This window comes from Panthera tigris, chromosome B2, assembly GCF_018350195.1.
Source record: "Panthera tigris isolate Pti1 chromosome B2, P.tigris_Pti1_mat1.1, whole genome shotgun sequence".
NCBI lineage: Eukaryota > Metazoa > Chordata > Mammalia > Carnivora > Felidae > Panthera > Panthera tigris.
The window spans coordinates 49,337,617-49,359,307 of NC_056664.1; the positions used below are offsets into that span (position 1 = coordinate 49,337,617).

Genomic DNA, 21,691 nt, shown 5'->3' on the forward strand with positions numbered 1-21,691 from the left:
CACAGAATCTGAAACAGTCTCCAGACTCCCAGCTGTCAGTACAGAGCCCGACTTGGGGCTCGAACCCATGACCCGTGACACCATTACCTGAGCTGAAATCAGATGCTTAACCGAGTGAGCCACACAGGCACCCCCCAATCACATTTTTTAATAGCCTTCCAACTTGATACATTTCTCAAAGCAGTTCAAAAGGCTCCAGGTCTAATTGTTCTCTGACTATTGTGAATATAATTTGGCTATAGCATAATAACTTCACAAGTGAAAGATCACAGTTGTTTCCTCATAGTATTTATTTATTTAAAAAATGATAACTCCTACCTTTTCCTGACCCTCAGGAATATTACAGTACATGAGAAATAAAAGTAATGAAATGCTTAGTCTCTGATTTTTATATGTGTAAGAATCCTGGGTACATAAGCATCCCAGATTTCCAGTTCTGCTTTTGACCTTGATAAAGAGGATATGGAAAACATTAATCAAAAAAAATGAGGTAAACACTTAAGGAGATGGGTGTCTGAGTGGCTCAGTTGGTAAAGCATCTGACTTCATCTCAGGTCATGATCTCATGATTCGTAGGTTCAAGCCCTGTGTCGGGCTCTGTGTGGACAGCTCAGAGCCTGGAGCCTGTTTCAGATTCTATGTCTCCTTCTCTCTCTACTCCTCCCCTACTCACACTCTGTCTCTCAAAGATGAATAAACATTTTTTAAAAAATTTTTTAAAAAAGAGGTAAGGAGAGATCAAACCCTGAAGGACCCTATAAGCCATATTAAGGAGTTTAGGCTTGATTTTAAAGGCTAATGGAAAGTCAGTGAAGGCTTTTAAGTAAGAAAGTTTGAAATATTTATCTTTCATTACTGAAAATATTACAGCTTCTGTGCTAGGAAGGGACTGGTCCCTTTTCGATAGCATTTTTCATGTTACAACATTCAAGTTGTCAAGACACAAAACTGTAAATTGTTTAATATCTATCTATCTGTCTGTCTGCCCATCTATTGAAAGCATGTCCTTTCTCATAGCTATGGCTTATCTTTCATTTAAGGCTAATCAAGCATGTCTGGGACTGTTCTCTGGAGGTAAATAATGTAAGTCATTGTCTGATTGGGAAAAATAAGGGGTTTCAGAGCCAAGTGTCCCCCACAGTAAAAAGCCTTTGTCTCTGATCTCCTGATACACAAATAGTAAATGAAATTGGTCACTGTCTGGACTAATCCACTAACATTTGAGAATACCAGGAAGGGCTCTGATTACAGAGAAATCCACAACTGACGTTAATCTGCCTCTTTAGGTCAGAAATTCATTCATTAGTTCACTCATTCAACAATTATTTGAATACCTACTACGTGCCTGAAGATGTAATGTTCTCACTATACAATGGTGAGCAAAAACAGACCTGGATCCTACTTTCTTAAGTGTATAACCTATATCACCCATTCTCCAAAGGTAGAGGGAATTAAAAAACACACCCTAATATTAAATATGTAGTCACCAGCAAAAGACTAACATATGGAGACACACAAGGTAAAGGGGATTCAGGGTGGGTTTCAAAAAGGCAGGTCTGGGGTGCCTGGGTGGCTCAGCTGGTTGAGCATCCGACTTCAGCTCAGGTCATGATCTCATGGTTCAAGAGTTTTGAGCCCCATGTTGGTTTCATTGCTGCCAACACTGAGTCGGCTTCGGATCCTCTGTCCCCCCTCTCTCCTGCTTGTGCCCTCACTTGCTCTCTCTCAAAGATAAATAAAACATTTTTTTAAAAAACCCAAAAAGTCAGATTATTTCTTTCTGGATACTGACATCTTCACGAGGCTTCCTCTTTTGACTACTGTAAAACTCAGCCCATTCTGGAGCACCATGATTGGAAAAGTGGGAAGAAAGCAAATTAACTCCTTTATTGCACTTCCCTCCTAACAAAGGGAAAAGAGTCACCATCAATTCCATTTTCTGCATTGATTTGAGGACCAGCACCTTACTCCAAGCTAAAGGAGAATCTGTGGCTCCCTCAAATTTGAACTCAGGCCCTCGGTTTCCTGACCAAACTGCAATAAGTCAAACTTGCTGCGCTGTGTACACATAATTATCCCATCCCCTGCCTTGAAGAGTAGCTGTGTTTCAGCTGGGAGAAGAGTCAATCTCCTTTTTCCACCAACTTTTAATTACTTTAAGCATACCAATTTGTAACAAATTTTACCAGCCCAAATAACCTTCTCATGTTGACCAATATATTATACACTTAAGAAAGAAGGAAATATTAATGCAGAATATTTCATTTTCATCAAAACTCCAGCCTGCCTGCGGTTAGATTTTAAATCCATGCTGATATCTGTGAGGTCGAAATTATAGGCACTGGGTAATCTGCCCAGTGACTCACAGAGACCGAATGCACACGGAAACCACAAGCTATGTCCCAGGGCAGTCCTGCCTCATGGCATTCCCAGATCACAACACTGGTAAAGCATTACCCGAAGCCCGCACCTAGTGAAACTGAGGCTGATTGGGTGCTCACTACAAGGAACAAAGTGTAGAATCCTGAGGATTAAAAAAAGGCTGTGCTGGGGCGCCTGGGTGGCTTGGTCGGTTAAGCGTCCGACTTCGGCTCAGGTCATGATCTCACAGTCCGTGAGCTCGAGCCCCGCGTCGGGCTCTGTGCTGACAGCACAGAGCCTGGAGCCTGTTTCGGATTCTGTGTCTCCCTCTCTCTCTGCCCCTCCCCTGTTCATGCTCTGTCTCTCTCTGTCTCAAAAATAAACAAACGTTAAAAAAAAAAAATTAAAAAAAAAAAAAAAAAAGGCTGTGCTGGGTACAGCACCAAAAACCTCACTCTGAAATCCTCAAATCCTTTCCAGGGATGAAGAAATTCCGCAAAGAACTTGATAGTGGATCAAGAGAAGATAGCTCATCTCAACGAGCCAAGAATATTCATTTGCATACCACAGAAATCCCAAATATACTAAAGAGATCTCAGTACCTTCAAAACTGTAGACCACAAAAAATCAGAGAAAACAAGACCATATTCTGAACAGCACCAGAAAAACACACTTCCATTAAGTCAAAATAACAAGGAAAATGGAGACAACCAAATGGACAGACTCTGCTCCTGCCATCTCTGTATCTTTCCCTCTCCTGCCATAGAAAGAAAAGCACTTCAACATGTATTCTGAAGATAACAGAGGCAAAAGCAATACAACATCCTTATTACCAACCTAATTCTTTCAGTAATCCAGTTTGCTTTGTATATAGAAGCAGCCACTATCTGTAAATAAAATTGCAACTCAGGCCTGATATTTCAGCCATCTCTTCTGTTATCCCCATCAGTCCGGAAAACAAAACAAAACAAAACAAAACAAAACAAAACAAAACAAAACAAAACAAAAACTATTAATTGGGTGTTTACTCTGGACCAAGCCCTGTGCTGAGGGCTTTACAAACATTCCCTCATGTAATATTCAAAACACCCATCTGAGTTGCACAATACTTTGTAGACTTGCCACACAATAGCAAACAAGTAAATGATAGTCATCATTGTTACTGTTGCTGTCATTATAACAGCCATGACCCTAATGAGGAGAAATGTGAGGTTTATGGAGGTTATGCAACTTGCCCAAGGTCACAGGACTAGTAAGAAGCAAAAACCAGATTCAGACTGTTTTCTCTGGCCCAAAAGCCTGCTAAGCATTTAACTGCTTTGGTGTACACCAGTAGACCAAGAAACAGAAAATCACATTAAAGGAGACCAGTGCACTGTTAAGCAGCAACAGAGACTAGAAATAAGTTTCTGCTCAAGCATTTTAAAGGGATGGCATTGTAAGTAGGAAGAAACTGAAATGTCTTCCTTCTGAAAGCCCAAAACCAAGGGAAGATGGGTTTCTAGAGTTCATTCCCCCATTGACCCTTTCTTAATCATTATTTCTAGGCCACTTTATGTCAAACTGCCTGGCCATCAGAAGTGAGAGAAATTCATTGCTTCATTCAGAAAATATGAATGTTTCTCCAACTAGAGACTGCAAACTCAAGATCCTTGTCCAGGATGCATAACGGCTCTGACAAGAGGGTAACATCCCTCCTTTGTTATTATGGCTCATCATAATTACTTGGGATAAAATAATAAATTTTAATTCAGCGATGCTTATGGCCGTCGGGCATCTTAACATAAAAGAACAAAAAATATAATTAATTAAATCAAGGCAATATGCCTATTTCCATCCCAGCTCATTAGTATTAATTGATTGGGTTAATTCTCTTTTGTGTTTAATAGTACCTCCTAAAAATCAATCTAAAAAAGAGGGAGAAATGGAAGGGAGAAGTAGAGATGGTAAGTAAATGAAAGTTCTGAATATTTTGTTAATTAACTCAAAATGTAATAAATATAGCTTACACTCTTATGGTCACAAAAATAATGTGCCACTTTTTAATAAAGTTCAGGAATCAGTACATATAGCATCATAAATAATGGCTAAAATTTTGCCTCAAAGAAATGTATAATCTTCCTCTCTAAGTTGTACTAATAAGAAAAGACTATCAATTCTATTTTACAGATGGAAATACAAGTAAGGCACAGAGAATTCAAGACACTTGAGGGCCATATGTAGAGGTACTGTATTAGTTTTCCTGTTGTAGGGGCCTACCTAGTCTTCTACATATTAAATGCTGCTTCCATGTATGGAAAAATAACATAGAAGATGCAATATTTCCATAAAGTAGTTCTAAATATAGTTGTTAGGTGATCTAATTTCACTTTTATGTAACACTAATCATTTTCTTAAAGTATATATATTCTTCACGTAGAATGTCACCTTTGTAATGTGGGAATGGAGGAGAAAGTGCCTCCACCAGTGATACTTTTTATTTTGTTTGTTAAAATCTTTGAAAAGATTATTTCTGGCTTGAAACTTTTCATGCTTTATCTTGGCCCATAGATGATATCAGAAACCGAAAGAAAACTCCACTCAGCTATTTTTATGATACCATGAATGGGTATGAGAAAGAGAGACAGGGGTGCTGCGATGGTTCAGTCAGTTAAGCGTCTAACTCTTGATTTCGACCCAGGTCGTGATCTCACGGTTTGTGGGATCGAGCTTTGTGTCGGGCTATACACTGACAGTGTGGAGCCTGCTTGGGACTTTCTCTCTCTCTCCCTCTCTCTCTATCCCTCCCCCACTTGGGTGTCTGGCTCTCGCTCTCAAAATAAATTAACATTTTTTAAAAAGGGAAAAGAGAGTAACAGATTCAGAGACTGAATTACTGTTGATGATGATGATTCAATCTTATATTTGAATAAACTTTTTATTATCCCTCAAGTACTTTCACACACTGTATAGTCAAGAGAAGATATTATAGGTTTAGAGCAATACTAGCAACCAGATTTTTGAGAGTTGGAGTCCTTCACCAGTTCTGAATGCCTTTTAGAAACAGAAAAATAACTTACCAATGGATTTTATATTTCTCACAATTCACAGTGGCATACACTTATATATAGGTATATGTATGTAAATATATATATTTATGTGTATATATGTGTGCATATATACATGTGTGTTTACATATGTACCTATGCATACATATATACCTATATATGTAAGAACAACTAAAGACAATAAAAGTTAGGAAAAGTGATAATTAAGAAAGCAAGAGTTTAAAAATTATGCTTTTTAAATTTCATACAGGATCTGAACTCTGCATTTTAGCTGTCCATCAACCATAAGCACATGGTTTCATTCAACCATCAACACATACTCAGTATCCTACACACTGAAGAGACAGTATTAAATAGATTGGTGAAGTCATTTGCCTTTTGGAGGTTATGCTAGCAGAGGAAGCAGACTATGAACCAACAAGTAAATTTATAACATGTGAGGATAAATTGTTATGAAGAAGGTAAAGCAAAATAAAAGGAAAGAGAATAGTAAGAAGTGGTTGCAATTTCTGAAAAGATGACCATCAAGGCCTCTCTAATAAGTTGATATTGTCTCAGAAAACAAACAAAATAAGTGAGCCAGCCACATGCATACCTGGAGGAAGAGTATTCCAGGCAAAAGACATTTTGGGCAAAGGCGTGAGGTATGTGTACACCTGGTATGTTTATAGAAGAGCTGAAACAGAATGAATGAGGAAGACCAGTCAATGAAGGGACCAGAAGTTTGATAACGGTAAGTTTAGATTATTCCTAATGAAATGAGAAGACACTGGAGGGTGTTAGAGGAAAGAAGTACAAGACCTGACATATTTTTAAAGGATGTGTACAATAAACTGTTGGGGGGTTACTTTAGCATATGGCATAAGAGTCAAACACCAATGACTTAAACACATGAAGTCTTGTTCTTCAATCATGAAATAACTTCAGAGGTGAACAGTCCCAGTTGCGGTGTTACTACTGCAACTCCAAAATCATCAGGATCCTGAGTTTCTTCCATCTTTCTGCTTCCCCATTCTGAATGAATCACCTCATTGTCCAAGATGGCAGCTGAAAATGTAGCTATTATATTTACATTCCAAGAAGCAAAGAAGAGGAAGAAGCAAGGACAAATAGGGCATGCATCCGAATGGGTCAACTCTACTTTAGGAACTTTCCAGATACCCTGTACCACACCTCCCCTTATATCTCCTTGATTGGCTCTAAGCCACAAGGCTATGTCTAACTAAAATGGAGGCCAGGAAATGTAGCATTTTGGCTGGATACTTTGTTGCCCCAAACAAAAATGGGGGGTCTGCTACTAAGGAAGACAAAGAATCAGAAACAGGGGAATCGATTACAGGGCCATTTGAAATGGTCCCAGCCAAAAATTATGTTGCTTAGAACTAGATTGGTACCAATGGATGTGTTGATCTATGAGACACAAGTCAAAGTCCAGACAAGATTCACTGATGTATTGGTCATGGGATGTGAGAAACAGAAATAAGTCTAGGATGTTTCCAAGGTTTGGAGCCTGAGTCACTGAACATGAACAGTTCCAATAAGCAAGATGGATTCTTTGTGTATATGAATGGTCAAAACTTATCTCAGACATAAATGATAGGGTCTTCACCTCCTACCACTCAATCCTAATCTTACATTCTTGATACCCACTCCTCTGGAGTATTCTGCCTTACTGCTTGCAACACATATTTTAGAATTAGAAATTTTACTCTTTTGAGGTGCCTAGGTGGCTCAGTCGGTTAAGCATCCGACTTCAGCTCAGGTCATGATCTCACAGTTTGTGAGTTCGAGCCCCACATCAGGCTCTGTGCTGACAGCTTAGAGCCTGGAGCCTGCTTCGGATTCTGTGTCTCATTCTCTCTCTGCCCCTCCCCCCTTGTGCGCCTCTCTCTCTCTCTCTCTCTCTCTCTCTCTCTCTCTCTCTCAAAAATAAAAACGTAAAAAAATTTTTTTTAAAAAAAGAAATTTTACTCTTTTGTATTTTCTCTCTAATTAGCTTCTCTAGTGATAATGCACATTTATTCACGTTAAGTATTAGTCTTCACTTTTTCTCATACCTCGTACAAATTCCTAGGCCACTTAACAAGTATCCAGAAGGCATGGTTGAATCAAATTTGATCTGTGTGGCTTCCCTGTTATCATTCTTTCTAGAAGCTATGACCCATCTATGTATGATAAAAATCTCAGTTTCATTCCAGGCAACCCTGCTCTCTGCACCTATTTGTACAGAAACCAGTGTCCACTACTTACCCTCACATTCTTACCAATGGCCCTACTCTCCAGGAGAAAGAGGGGATCCTTCAGATAACTCACTCTCCCTCTCCACAGGATAAGAGTTTACTCCTCTGAATCTAGCTCACTTATTCCAAGTAAATTCAGATTGAAATATATTGCCTGGACCAGGAGTATTAATAAAAGCCACTTTTAAAAGGTGACAGGTTGAGACAACTATTTGCATTATTCAGATGTTGAACTCTCCAAGAGTAAGAAATCAAGTGTATATTCCGCATGCCACTGCCTTTCTCTTACCCTTTACTTTCTGATGCCTCTTCTCCATCTTCAGTCTCTGGCCCTATCGCACCATTGCTTGATTGAACATTTACCTGGAACTAATGGGGCATCTAGAGACTCAGTTGAGCTAGACTTTTAGCTGGAAAAGTTCTCCCAAATAATATCAATATAAGGCAAAGACCCTTGAGAGCCTAAAGGTCATCTCATCCTTCAGCAGCATTTGACTCCTGGTTAAAGGTCTATAAAGAACATTTTTTAAATATTTATTTTTGAGAGACAGACAGACAGACAGACATATACAGGATCCATGTTATCAGAACAAAACCTGATGCAGAGCTCGAACTCACGAACCGTGAGATCATGATCTGAGTCAAAGTTGGATGCTTAAGTGACTGAGCCACCAAGGAGCCCCTACAAAGAACATTTTTAACCTGAGATTCTAAGTCTAAAATTTTCCTTTGTCATTGCTAGTCCTTAGGTAGTTGATGTCCATCAATAAGTCAGCATTCCCCAAAGCCACTGGTCATACACACACACACACACACACACACACACACACACACACACACACACAAAGACAGGTCAATAACCTAAGCTGACAGACAATTTTTCCTAAAGGATACAAATTAACTGATTTGCCTGAACACTTCCTCCTCGATATCAGAAACACACACACACACACACACACACACACCCCTTCCAAAATATAGAATGTGAAATGCCTAATCAGAAAGCTGATTCCATCCATAAGAGACAGATATCCATATTACATTAGTTTATCCCCTTCAGAATATTTTATTTTCCCTTTATTTTCCCCCATGCTCTTACTTTAACAAGAACAAATGCCCTTGTAAGTGTTAGACATATTTTTTTATAAAGAGTAATGTTTTAGGGCAGAGTTTTATAGCTACCCATAACTAATCACATTTCCAAAGCTATTTTCATTTGCCAATGAAGACAGTCACTTTGATAACCATTCCTTATTATCAGCCACTGAAGTAGGCAATGATTTTTATTCTCATTTAACAGATAAGGAAACAAATGCTCCAAGAGGTGAAATAAGTGACTTAGTCATTTGGTGATGTGGTGGAGAAGTTGAAATTTGAATTCTCATCCAACTTCCCAGACCCTAGAGCTATGTGGCCAGATTTTCAATAAGGAAGCCTATTTATATGACTTTCCAGGGGACCAGGAAGTCAAAACCACAACAGGGTGAGAGCAGGAAGACATTGCTTTCTTGGCAGGGAATTTCAAAGGCAGCAACATTAACCACTTTCAGAGCATTTTGCTATATTGTGGGGGCTTCCCTGGACAAGCATGACTACAAAGTGCCTGAATAAAGAGGCATATTCTTTGGTAACATTGTTAGCCTTCTTTTATTTGAAAAAATAAAATAATTAAGCTCTGTGCTTAGAAGAGTCAAAAGAAAGGGCCTTCGTTTTGAACACTCTGACCACTTCTTCCTTTTACATTAAAATCTCAATTTGTTCCCAGAATAAATTCTCAACCAAGTGTTGGAACTTATCCAAAAAGTTCCCCTCCCTCCTGCCCCCAAAATGAAAGAATTATATATGGTCATGCCACCACTGATCTCCAAACTCCACAAACCTTTAACGTGCAGGAAGCTGAGGATGCTTGTGTTGGTGTCAAGCAGTAGCAATTGGCCATTCTCCACTGTGACATTGTCGCCATCTTGTGGCACTCTCTCAGGAAACCAACTGTAAGCCCTTGACCATCTCAGGCAGAACTGAAAGGAAAAGTTGCCCTGGAAAACAGTTTCAATGTTTTATTTTGTTTGGTTTAAAGCATAATAGTATGGAGGATCAATCTAAATGGAAATCTCTTAAACTAAAATTAATTTTCATGTAACGTTAAACGTCTCGATAAAATTAGTCACCCTCTCTTGACTAACTCAAAAAGGGATAAATACAGAAGGGGCAAAGTTACACTTGAAATGTCTCTGTGTTGGCCACTGGAATTCTCCAACACTGTGGTGCTGCTCATGTTTTCTTACCTTTTATTTTTCTCCAGGACAAGTCCCTTTCTACTGAATAGAAGGGTCGATTCCATTTTTTATTTTTATAGACATGTATTGAGTCTTGAACAAAAAGTCATAAATATCCTGGAATCGAGAGAATTAAAATGTTCTGCTTGATGGGTGGCATTTTGCTTTATGTAATTGGTATCATTTTTCATTGGCTCTACTGCCAAGGGTCCTTGTTTTATAGGAACATTCCTCTTTCCAAGTCCAGCCTCCCACTCTGTGTCTTTTTGATATTGTTGTTGCCTTTCCCTCTATGCCTGGTGCATCAGTGCTGAAAACAAAATGCATAAATGAAATGCCCACTGACTTCAGAGGATAGCCCAGAACGCTTGAGTGAGTGATGGGCAGGGAGCGAGGCTGAGAGGGCCCAGATAAAGAAGAACCCCCTTCCCACTCAGCCTCCAGTCTCCCTCACAGAACTGTTGGCTTTTCTTTTAATTTATGGTCACACTGAAGTCACATGTTTTTCAAAAAAAGGAATGTAAAAAACCACAGAAAGCAGTATTCAGCTCATGTAAGAGGCCAAGAACATGTCTAAATATCTTGTGCAGTTATGGGACTATAATTATGATAAGTATAATAAAATCAGAATAGAGAAGGTATTTCCCTCGAGGTAGTACATACATGTGTCTGCCTCTTTCCACACACTTGTTCCCGCCCAGATTCTCACCAAATATGAAGCCTGGGTTCCTATAAAAGAACTGCCTAGAAAGTCTTCTTGTGAGGTGTTAGAAGCAGATGGGAGAAGATCATTAAGAAGGGAAGGCATGTTTATAATACCAATAACTACACCTACACAGAGAATAGTACCCTGGAGTATTTCTGAGAGAGAAAATGGAAAAGTGTGTAGCCAGAATAGCCAATAGGTTTTCCAGGAGAGTGTACTGACCCCCCAACTCAATAGTCTTGAGTTGTATACCCAACTCAATTGCCAACAAGCCTTTGGGATAAGGAGAAGCAGTGTTTTTTTTTTATTCTCTACACCTACAAAAGAGAAAAAAGTTCATGACTCCTCCCAATTTAAGAGATGGATAAGCAGCACTAGCACCATGAAAAGAAGGGGCTATACATGAGCATCTTTGTAAGTCGTATGAACTATATCCCCATAATGGCCACCTGTAGACTCAGAAAGTAGGAAAGAATTTTAGCTCTTTACTGATTTCACACTGAAGTTAGGCAAAGGGAAGTAAAATTACACAAAGTGGTCCTTACAGGCTATACATTATATGTTCTTAGAATCCCTTAATTCATTCCCATCAAATCTAAAAAAAGGAGAGGGAGGTGAATAGGAGGAAACTGAAATGGAAAAAAGTGGTGAAAAGGTGGGAGAGGCTAAACTGAATAAAGACAGTAAAGTCAACTGTAGAGAAGATGAACTAGATTATTGGTCACATTGGCTGGAAGTCCACTCTAAAAGAACTTTTGAATAAGCCTAACTAGGTTCCTAGAAGATCAGAAATGGAAAAACTCTAGAGAAATCCTATCTCTTCATTTTAAAGGGAGTTTCTCAGCTTAGAACAGTTTGAGGTACAGAGCCCCTCAGTGCCACCATGATGGAATCAGAAGCTTAGGAGGTGGGGCCCAGGGAACCATCATTTTAATGATCCCTCAGATAACAACTTCTGCATCAAAGTTTGAGAATGAATTTAGGGCAAGGGCTAGAGGGAAGGAAGATACATCCCAAAAAGGAACCTGGACACTTCCTTCAAACCAGTCCCTAAAGCACAGGGTCTTAAGGAAGGCCAGCAAGCTGGACAAGATTGGGGTGTGGATGAGCTCTAATGAGTTTGAAGGATTCAACAACATAACTCTTCCTGAGACATTAACCTAGTGGTCAGATCTATACCCCACCTACAGAACAACAAGAAAAAGAGGCTCATGACTTTGACAGTGGAAAGATCTGGAACAATTAAACATTAATTAGGTATGTGAGGGAGTCAAAGGAAAGCAATTCCATGGTCTCTTGCATTAATTAATTTGAGAACATCATAATACTTCCAATTATCACTGATATCTGTTATCTACCTCCAAGTGAACTTTTAAGATAACTTTCTCTCTTGCTCTGAAGACCCTGTATATACATACACTAGCTACCTTCCATGTGTTATAAAATCTTGGCCTGGCCTGTCAACCTTCAAAAATTGCTACACTAAACCCCAACTTGGCAAGTGGAAAGGTTAAATATTGTTATTTCCTCCTCACAGTTGAGGAAACAAAGGCTCAAAGAGTTTAAATGATGTGTCAAAGGCCGCAGTGGTAAAAACAGATGGAATTGATACAGAGAAAGCTCCCAATTCAGGCCATTTCACTCACCTTGGCCTCCCCTGGAACACTCTTCCCCAAAATCTCTGCTGGCTCACTCTCCTACTTCATTCAGGCCTCTGAGCAAATAACACCTCCTACCCTACCTCTTTAATAAAATAGCACCTCCAATAACTCCCTCTCCCCATCACTGCTTAATTCTGGTATGAGAGCTTTGATTCCATGTGTATTTATCATCTATTGAGCTTACTCAAATGAAAGCAAAGACTTTGTGTATCGCCCCACCCCTAAAAAGTATCTGACATAGTAAGTGCTCAATGGAACTCGAGGGGATAATTTCCCAAGTGAATCATTTCTAAGTGAACTCCTAATCCCACACATGCATTTACAGATGTTATACACACACATAAACACACATGCACATGAGTGCAACCACCTTCCTGATACAATAGTTAAACAAATAGGTGGAAACTAAAATACTTAAAAATCTGTACCCCATGGGTTTGGCATCCATTGGGTTTCACTCACATTCCTTCACAATCCTTTCTGCATTTTCAAGCTCTATTCGAACTTAAACCGAATGATGATGAGTGTATCTAAATCAAAACCCAAGACACAGATTCCCTTCTCCCTGTGAAATCTTCTGTCATTTTTTTTCATTTACCTTCAGTTTCTCTAGTGTGGTATACCTCAAATGAACATAAATGTTAAGCATTAAGTTTCAAGAGACCTAAGCTTCCTTGTGCCAAACTACTCTTTAATATAATAATGGTGTCTTGAGATGTATAAATTTTTGTTGATGATTCATGGTACAGTACAAAACAGTGACTAAATACTAAAAGCTCTAAAGAGTTAATGCAGCCTCGGGGCACCTGGGTGGTTCAGTCAGTTGAGCTTCTGACTCATGATCCCAAGTCATGATCCGAGGGCTGTGGAATCTTGGATTGAGCCCTGCATCAAGCTCTAAGCCCCGCATCAAGGTCTGCGCTGAGCATGGAACCTGCTTAAGATCCTCTCTTTCTCTTTCTCTTTCTCTCTCTCCCTCCCTCTCTCTCCACCTCTTCCCTGATTGTGCTCTCTCTCTCTCTCTCTCTCTCTCTCTCTCTCTCAAATAAAAGACATAATAAAATAAAAATAAAAAATTAATGCAACCTCAACTATGTACCAGCTACCTGGGGAAGTAGAAATATATCGCCATACTTGCAAGTTGTCAGTGAACCCGTAATTACAAACACACAATTTTAGCTCTTGACATTTTCAGAGGCGACACACTGGTAGTGTCATTCCCCGTGTCAGTGTCAGCCCTGTGACTACCAGGGCAACACTCCATTAAACCGTGAGACTGGCACACTTTCTCATCACTATCACTTTGATCCAATCAAGCAAAAAAGAATTCTAAGAGCATTTAAAAACGTTTCTTTATTTTTGAGAGAGAGAGTGAGAGCAGGGGAGGAGCAGAGACAGAAAGGAGAATCCCAAGCGGGCTCCACTATGCCACCAGCCCAGAGCCCCACATGGGGCTCAGTCCCACTAACTACAAGATCATGACCTGAGCCAAAATCAAGAGTCGGAGTCTTAACCAACTGAGCCACCCAGGCGCCCCTGCTAAGGGCATTTTAAAAGACATCTTGTCAATATATCTGAAAGTCTCTCAATTGATGCCAACACAGCGTTTTTGGTGAAAACCACGTTTTGTGTCACCAGCTCCGCCTATTGGTCAAAGCAGTTTTCACCTCCACCTAATATACTAAGTTTCTTCCACTATTGTTCCTGACATGCTCAGCCATTAGCTTTAGTTTTCTTCTTTGAGATAAGCCAATCACTCATTCCCATCCTGCAAATGAACAAAACCATTTCCGGGGCGCCTGGGTGGCTCAGTCGGTTAAACGTCCAACTTCGGCCCAGGTCATGATCTCACCGCTGGTGAGTTCTAGCCCTATGTTGGGCTCTGTGATGACAGCTCAGAGCCTGGAGCCTGCTTTGGATTCTGTGTCTCCCTCTCTCTCTCTACCCTTTCCCCACTCGCGCTCTGTCTCTCTGTCAAAAATAAATAAATGTTAATATCCACTTAAAAAAATTTTTTCCTCACAGGCCTATAGGGTGGAGGTGGAAATAGAGATTTAAGAACTATCCAGAATTCACCCTCATCTTTTACCTCAGCTCATATAACCCAAAATAAACCAAAAAATAAAAATAAAATAAAATATATACATATAAGTTTATGCCTATATATATGTGCATGTGTGCGTGTGTACGTGTGTGTATGTGTGTATATACACACATACACACACGTACACACGCACGCGCACACACACACACATATATATAGGCACAAACTTCCCTGCCTCAGCTAGGAAGCTTATGCAATTTGTTTTCTTCTTACAGCATGTCAGCACTTCTCCGAACTTCGGGAAATGTGCAGTGTCTGCAAATCTTACATGTCACCTTAAATGTACTTGCAACACCACCAGAGTCATCTTGAAAGAAGTCATTGATCAGCAAGCTTGAGCACCAAGCAGAGCAGAGACCTATCTGTGAGCAAATGTGCTAAGCTGGGGTGCTGGAGGAGACAGAGGAGGGAAATCTCTCCAGTCAGTGTCTCCTGGATGACAAAGACAAGGAAGAACTGTTCTGACACCTTACCAGAATGCCTTCTTGAGCATGCAAGCTTTGGAAATAGGACAAAACAGGTCCCTGTGACCAACACTCTCTCTACCCCTGACCCTTCTTCATTTTCTCCAAAGTATTTATTATCACCGAAACATGTATGTTTGTTTATACTCTGCCAACCACCAACAAAATGTAAGCTTCACAAGAGCTTCTTGAGTTTCTGCTATATCCCCAGTTCCTCCAATGCCTGGTATGTACTAGGCACCCCAAAAATATATTTGAATGAATGGTCAGCTCTCATTAAGGCTCCTAATCACTATGCCATCATTTAACTTTTTTAATGTTTATTTATTTTTGAGAGAGAGAGAATCAGTGCATGAGCGGGGGAGGGGCAGAGAGAGAGGAAGACACAGAATCCGAAGCAGGCTCCAGGCTCTGAGCTGTCAGCACAGTGCCCAACGCAGGGCTTGAACTCACAAACTATGTGATCATTACCTAAGCTAAAGATAAGCTGAGATACCCCAGCGCCCATAACTATGCTTTCATGTAAAGTATCATTTTAATAACTGAAATTATCAGATATAAAGCCGCAAATTTGGGGGGCACCTGGGTGGCTCAATCAATTAAGTATCTGACTTCAGCTCAGGTCATGATCTCGCGGTTCGTGAGTTCGAGCTCCACGTGGGGCTCTATGCTGACACCTCAGAGCCTGGGGCCTGCTTCAGATTCTGTGTCTACCTCTCTTTCTCTCAGCTCCTCCCCCATTCATGCTCTGTCTCTCTCAAAAATACATAAACATTAAAAAAAATTTAAGCTGCAAATTTTTTTCAATGCTATTTCACATAGAAATATTTTTAATTTTTATAAAAACAAATTTATTTCTATTTTCTCTCATGATGTCCTCTTATTTTATGTATAGGACACCCTTCTTTCATTCTGACATAAACATCATTTATGTGTTCTTGATTTGTAGGGCTTTATATCTGTATGTTAAGCCTCAAAGAATTTGGAATTTATGTTGGTGAGAAGTTTCCCATTTTTCTTTGTTTCCCCCCCCCCCCAAATAATTAACTTTCTTCACATCATTTATTAAATAACATTTGCTTTCCCAACTAATAGTCTTGGCTATTTTAATAATTGTATTATAATGTTGGGTGATATTAAACTGGTTACCCAATTAAAATCCCAAACCTTTTACATATGACCTGATGTGAAGTCATCTCTTCCAGGTACATGTGACCTTATCCTTCTTCTTAAGGTTCTCATATTATCATTGAGAAAAAGACAAATAGCCATACAATTAATATAAAGTATAATAACTAAAGGGATAAACAAGGCACCATGAGAGTTCAACAGAGTAGCTGCCTGACCCAGGTGGAGACTGCCTTATAGGTAAAATCCAGTTTATTAATCCCCTTTTCTTCTTCTTCTTCTTTTTTAATCTGAACACTACAGATAAATTAACATGGGCTGAGATTATTTCAGCTGATTATGAAACAAAAAATGCTTATTTTACAAAAGTCAACCATCCACAAATCCAGGATTACAAATAGAGCCCCTGACCTATAATTTAATAACTCCTTAGGGACAAAAAGGAAATTAAATTAGTTTGGCATAATTTGTTCTTACTGAGCTCATGCTGGCTCTAAGTGATCACTTTCTTTTCTTGGTGCTTATACACCCTTCATGATTATGAGATAACATAAGAAAGTCCTTGCACACCATCCGGCACATTGACTACTCAAAGCCATGGCAACAATACCTTTTGCCAGAATTGCACCCAGTTCAAATTTACCCATTGTACCTGTTAGAAAACTAGACTATTTACTAGTTTACCTCTCAGTTCTACACATATCCTATACCCCATTATTTCACAAGAAATATTGGTATTAACTTAATGCTTCTTACATATAAGTTATTTTCACACTTTTGAGCTTCAGGGGACTATTAGAGTCTGCAAACAGAACAAATTTACAGAGCCTCTCTTTATCTTTTCTTTCATGTTAATCTTCACATCTCCTCTTACAATGTCTCTTCTGAATTACAAACTTGAAGATCGTTCCACTTGCTATAGAAATAATAATGACAATGATAGTTACAAATCCTTGCATGCGTCTCATGTCCCAGGCACACTGCTAGTTATTTTACTTACACTATCACTAAATTTTCTCAACTGAAAAACATACATAGTACCCTCTCCACTTTGAATTTACAATTTTTTGAATTTTAACAATTAATAATAACTAACCATTTTTGCATGCACCTAACAGAAATAACCCCAGTGAATAATCCCAGTCTCTCTTCAGCCTTCTTGCCTGGAACTATGGAGCAGGTGGAGCCCTAGATTCAACAAATATTTATGGGGCACTCATTGCCCACCAGAGACTGATGTAGGCACAAAACAAAACAAATCCGTGACCTCATGGAGCTTATATTTTAGGAAGATAAAGTTAAATATACAAAATGAATAATGTGCTCTGAAAGATGAGGAGGAGGAGGAGGAGGAAAAAGAGGGAGGAGGAGGAAAAAGAGGAAGGAGGAGGAAGAAAGAGGAAGGAGGAGGAAGGAGGAGGAAGGAGGAGGAAGGAGGAAGGAGGAAGGAGGAAGGAGGAGGAGGAGGAAGGGGGAAGAAGCAGGAGAAGGAGGAGGAAGGAGAAGGAGGAGGAAGGAGAAGGAGGAGGAAGGAGAAGGAGGAGGAAGGAGGAGGAAGGAGGAGGATGGAGGAGGGAGGAGGAGGAGGAGGAGGAGGAGGAAGGGGGAAGAAGCAGGAGAAGGAGGAGGAAGGAGGAGGAAGGAGGAGGATGGAGGAGGATGGAGGAGGATGGAGGAGGAAGGAGGAGGAAGGAGGAGGAGGAAGGAGGAGGAGGAGGAGGAAGGGGGAGGAAGCAGGAGAAGGAGGAGGAAGGAGGAGGAGGAGGAGAAAAAACAGGGTGAAGAGTATCAGAAGTGCCAGGGTGGAAGGAGTTATTTTATATCCAGCCATCAGGGACTGTGCCTGTGATAAAGTGGAGTGTGAGGAGGAGTGGAGTGAGAACCAGAGGCTATCTGGAGAAGACCTAAAGAAGGAGCATGCGTAGAATGCCACTGGGTCAGCAAGGCGGGTGAGCAGGGTGGTGGTCTGAAAGAATCAAGAGCGCACGGCTCTATAACCTTCCTGCCAACGCAGTGGGATGTTTGTTTTTCCCACTGCAAAAAGGTTTCAAGTTCTTTAGATGCCACAGAGAAAAGAATCATGTAAAATATTCAGTAGTATATAACAGGGTCAGCAAACTACAGCTTACATCCAGTCTACCCACTGTTTAGACAAATACATTTTAATTGGAACATGGCTCTGGCTATTCATTTACATATTGTTTACAGCTTTTTGAGTTTGTGACTATATTGTTCACAGCATCTAAATTATTTACTATCTGGATCTTTATAGAAAAAGTTTGCTGACTCCTGGTATGTTCCAATTCATACTGTCACTATAGAAATAAGGATTGATATTGTCAAAGCACCTGTAATATGCTCAGTACAGTACATCTATATACTGTGTCAATATTTAAATATGTTCAAAATGAAACTTTCTATAATTAAAAATAAATAAGTATACTACAGAGTTTGGGGACTGGCAAGCAAAAACATCTTAGTAAAGAATATACATCGAAATACTGGAAACTGGTTCGATTCTCCTCATTTTCCAATAAGCAATAAACCAGTTCTCTGAAGGCTACATAAATGCAAGTAAAAGTGTGAGCAAGTGTGTGTGTGTGTGTGTGTGTGTGTGTGTGTGCACGCCACACACACATGCCAGTGCACACATACACACATAGAGCCAAATCAGAAGATTGACAGATACATGCTAGCCTTTTCCACAGAGCTGACACACTGCCATTTAACCAGCGAGAACAGAGCATGTGTTTCTGTTCCCAGTCACTAGTAAGAGACAAGGTTAACATTTTAAGTGATGGACTACAGTACGTTATTTCCCCATGCAATGGACCCATGACTGCACCACCTTTGAAAACACTTAATTTCAGTGATTGAATACACGGGAGTACACTTTCCCTGCTATGAACCTTTGACAGCTCCTCAGTTTCATACACCAGGGGAACCTTTTCTCCCCTCCTTTTCTTTTTTTCCTCCCCTTTATACCTGAAGGGAAACAAAATGAATATGTGGTGGCAGAGGGGAAAGAAGGAAGCCAGATAATGAAAGCCCATTTATAAGCATCAGTGTATTTTACAATAGAAGTATTCACTGCCATCTGCTCTAATTACTTTTAATGTTTGGGCTACCATCTTCATACAATAGAAATAATGATCTCCTTAAGGGCAGAAAGAAAAAAAAATTTTACAGAAACAAACAAAAGTTGATTACATTTAGCTCCCAGGCTAAAGAAGCATCAAGCTACTTTGTAGTGAACAATCAATTAGGAAAGTGGGTAGATCTCTGATTAACACAAACAAATTGGGTCCCCTTTGTGGTTCCCTCCCACTTTCTCCTTTTCCCATCTCTTTGGAAGAGCTGTGCCCACAGCTCACAGACAGCAAGGAATTGACTAGGCACATTTCTGGGTCTGAAGTTATTTCACAGCTATTCCTTACATTTGGATCAGAACCAGACAAAGCTGAGCCTTCTTGTTCACATCAGACATGCCCTACTTTGAGAAATACTGACTATAGAGATGGATATTCTACTAAAAGTACAGATCATCTCATGAAGTTCCTGGGAGGCAACCCAAGACCTGAACCCCTCACAGGAAGCTGGAATTAACAGTCTCATTGAAGTCTCCAAGAATAGAAATTACCCAGACTGGGCTCATTACTTGGTACTCTGGGAGAGTCGAGGACTAGGTGAAATAGTAGTCCAAGAAGACATGGAATACATCACTGCAGTGCCAGAAGAACCTTGGCTTTCACAAAAGCGTGTCTAGAGACCTTCTCAAATCCCCAAATTCAAGCATACTATCTGTATTAAAGAAGAATCCTGAGGTGCTCCCCAGAATTCCTGCACCTTGGTGTACAAGCTCAGCACAATCCCCTCTCCTTCAGTAGAGAGTTGGTGAGTACAATGGGATATCACTTCCACGATTAGGTTTTGGCAAGGGTGAAGGAAGGAGATGGGCTTCAACCTATCAGGAGAGCCCTTAAAAGATAGATCACTCCACTGGCCTTGAAGGAGCAAACTGCCATATCATGAAGAGGACCTTGTGACTGGGAACCAAGAGTAGCCTCTAGGACCTGAAAATGGTCCTTGGCCAACAGCCAACATGCAAATGAGGACTCAGTCTTGCGGTTGAAAGGAACGGACTTCTGCCAGCAACCTGCAGAAAGACCTTGAGCTCCAGATAAGAATGTAGCAAGGCTGACTCCTTAATTTCAGCCTCAGGAAACTGGGAGCAGAGAACCCAGCTACTCTGTGCCCAGACTTCCAACCCAGAGAAATGGTGAAATAATAAGTAGGCATTGTTCTAAATCACAGAGACTGTGGTTATTTGTTATGCAATGCAGCCATAGAAAATGAATATGCCACTATACATCTCTGGAAAGTCTTTTCATTTGTTTGCACCTGGGTTTCCCCCACTTCACTGAACTTACTGCTCAAAAGAGTGGATAACACACCAAGTTGCGATGGCAGTGTTGGTCAATGGCCAGCTTGTTCTCTCACTGCTTAAGTGACCCCACACACACACACACACCCAGGACATGAAACATAGAATTTTTTAAATTTACAATTCCAATAAGTTTAAATTAAGACCTATAGAGACCTTCCATTTGTTCAGGAAGAGCTAAGACTACTGAAGATAAACAGCAAATGCCAGCAAATGCTGTCTTCACAACCTCTTTGTCTTTAAGATGAAGAAATACAAAACTTTCCTGATCCAAAATGTGTGCCCTTTGGGAGATACTAAGAATATTAAAAGTCTATATTCTGACTCTACTTCTGAGAATAGTATTTGAATATAATTGGCTCTGATAGCACTACTCTTTGGCTTACGTTTCTTCCTTAGGACAAAAGAGGATCTGACTTTTTATTCCCTCACTGAAAAAAGAAAAAAAAAAAAAAAAGACACTGCCTTGCTGGGTAAAACCAAGCTCAGAAACCAGACAGATCCATTCGGTATCTGGTATCTTCACTGGTCTTGATTAAATACCTTTTCCCTCATCCTTTAATCTTCAGGGTAGGATTAATATACTTTTTGGGGAAGGCAAAGGGAATGTTAACTTAGGTTTTTAGCTCTCCTGATATCAAAATAGCATCATGTTTTATCTTAGAGCATTCGTGCATGTATTGCCTGGTATTTAATGATGCAAAAGGTTATACATTTTAAGGCTAATATCACAAAATTATCAGTCCTACTTGAGGAAGGAGAAAGATGAAATAATGTGTTTCAGAGCTGGGATGAGATCGCGAGTATCTAGAATTTGGGGAAATCTCCTGGGCACTGTGGTACAGATGCCTTTTTTATATATACAGATTGTGCTGATTAAAATCATTGCCATCATCTTTGAGAACATTCACTGGGTGCTCACTATGGACCAGGCATTGTGGTACCTACCCCTGTACCCATGAATGGATAATTAGATTTCTAAGCTCTTAGAGCCCAGTTTCAAGTGCAGTGTTCCCTTTACTCCAAACACATCCGCCACACACTGTCCCTTTTCTGCCAAACTCTGCTTATTGGCTCCAGATGCAATGAATCATCTACTGACTTGAGTGACATTAGAGGTAAACACCAAGGTAAAATGTAGAGATAATTGAATAACACCAACTACCAGTAACAGCAGTCCAGGCAAAGGAGGAAATAGACCCGGAGATTTCAGATAGGGCAGTCTGATGGAAACCCTCCACTCTCAGGATCAAAACCACA

The 21,691-nt window shown here is 40.0% G+C and overlaps 1 protein-coding gene across 1 annotated transcript in view; it reads right to left on the minus strand.

The window, feature by feature from the left end:
• The window catches only part of PKHD1 (PKHD1 ciliary IPT domain containing fibrocystin/polyductin), a 475,560-nt gene that overhangs the window by 321,309 nt on the left and 132,560 nt on the right, over positions 1-21,691 (minus strand). Inside the window, exon 35 of the mRNA XM_007095512.3 lies at positions 9,528-9,684. Coding sequence (XP_007095574.2) covers positions 9,528-9,684 — 157 coding nt within the window. The remainder of the gene's footprint in view (positions 1-9,527; positions 9,685-21,691) is intronic.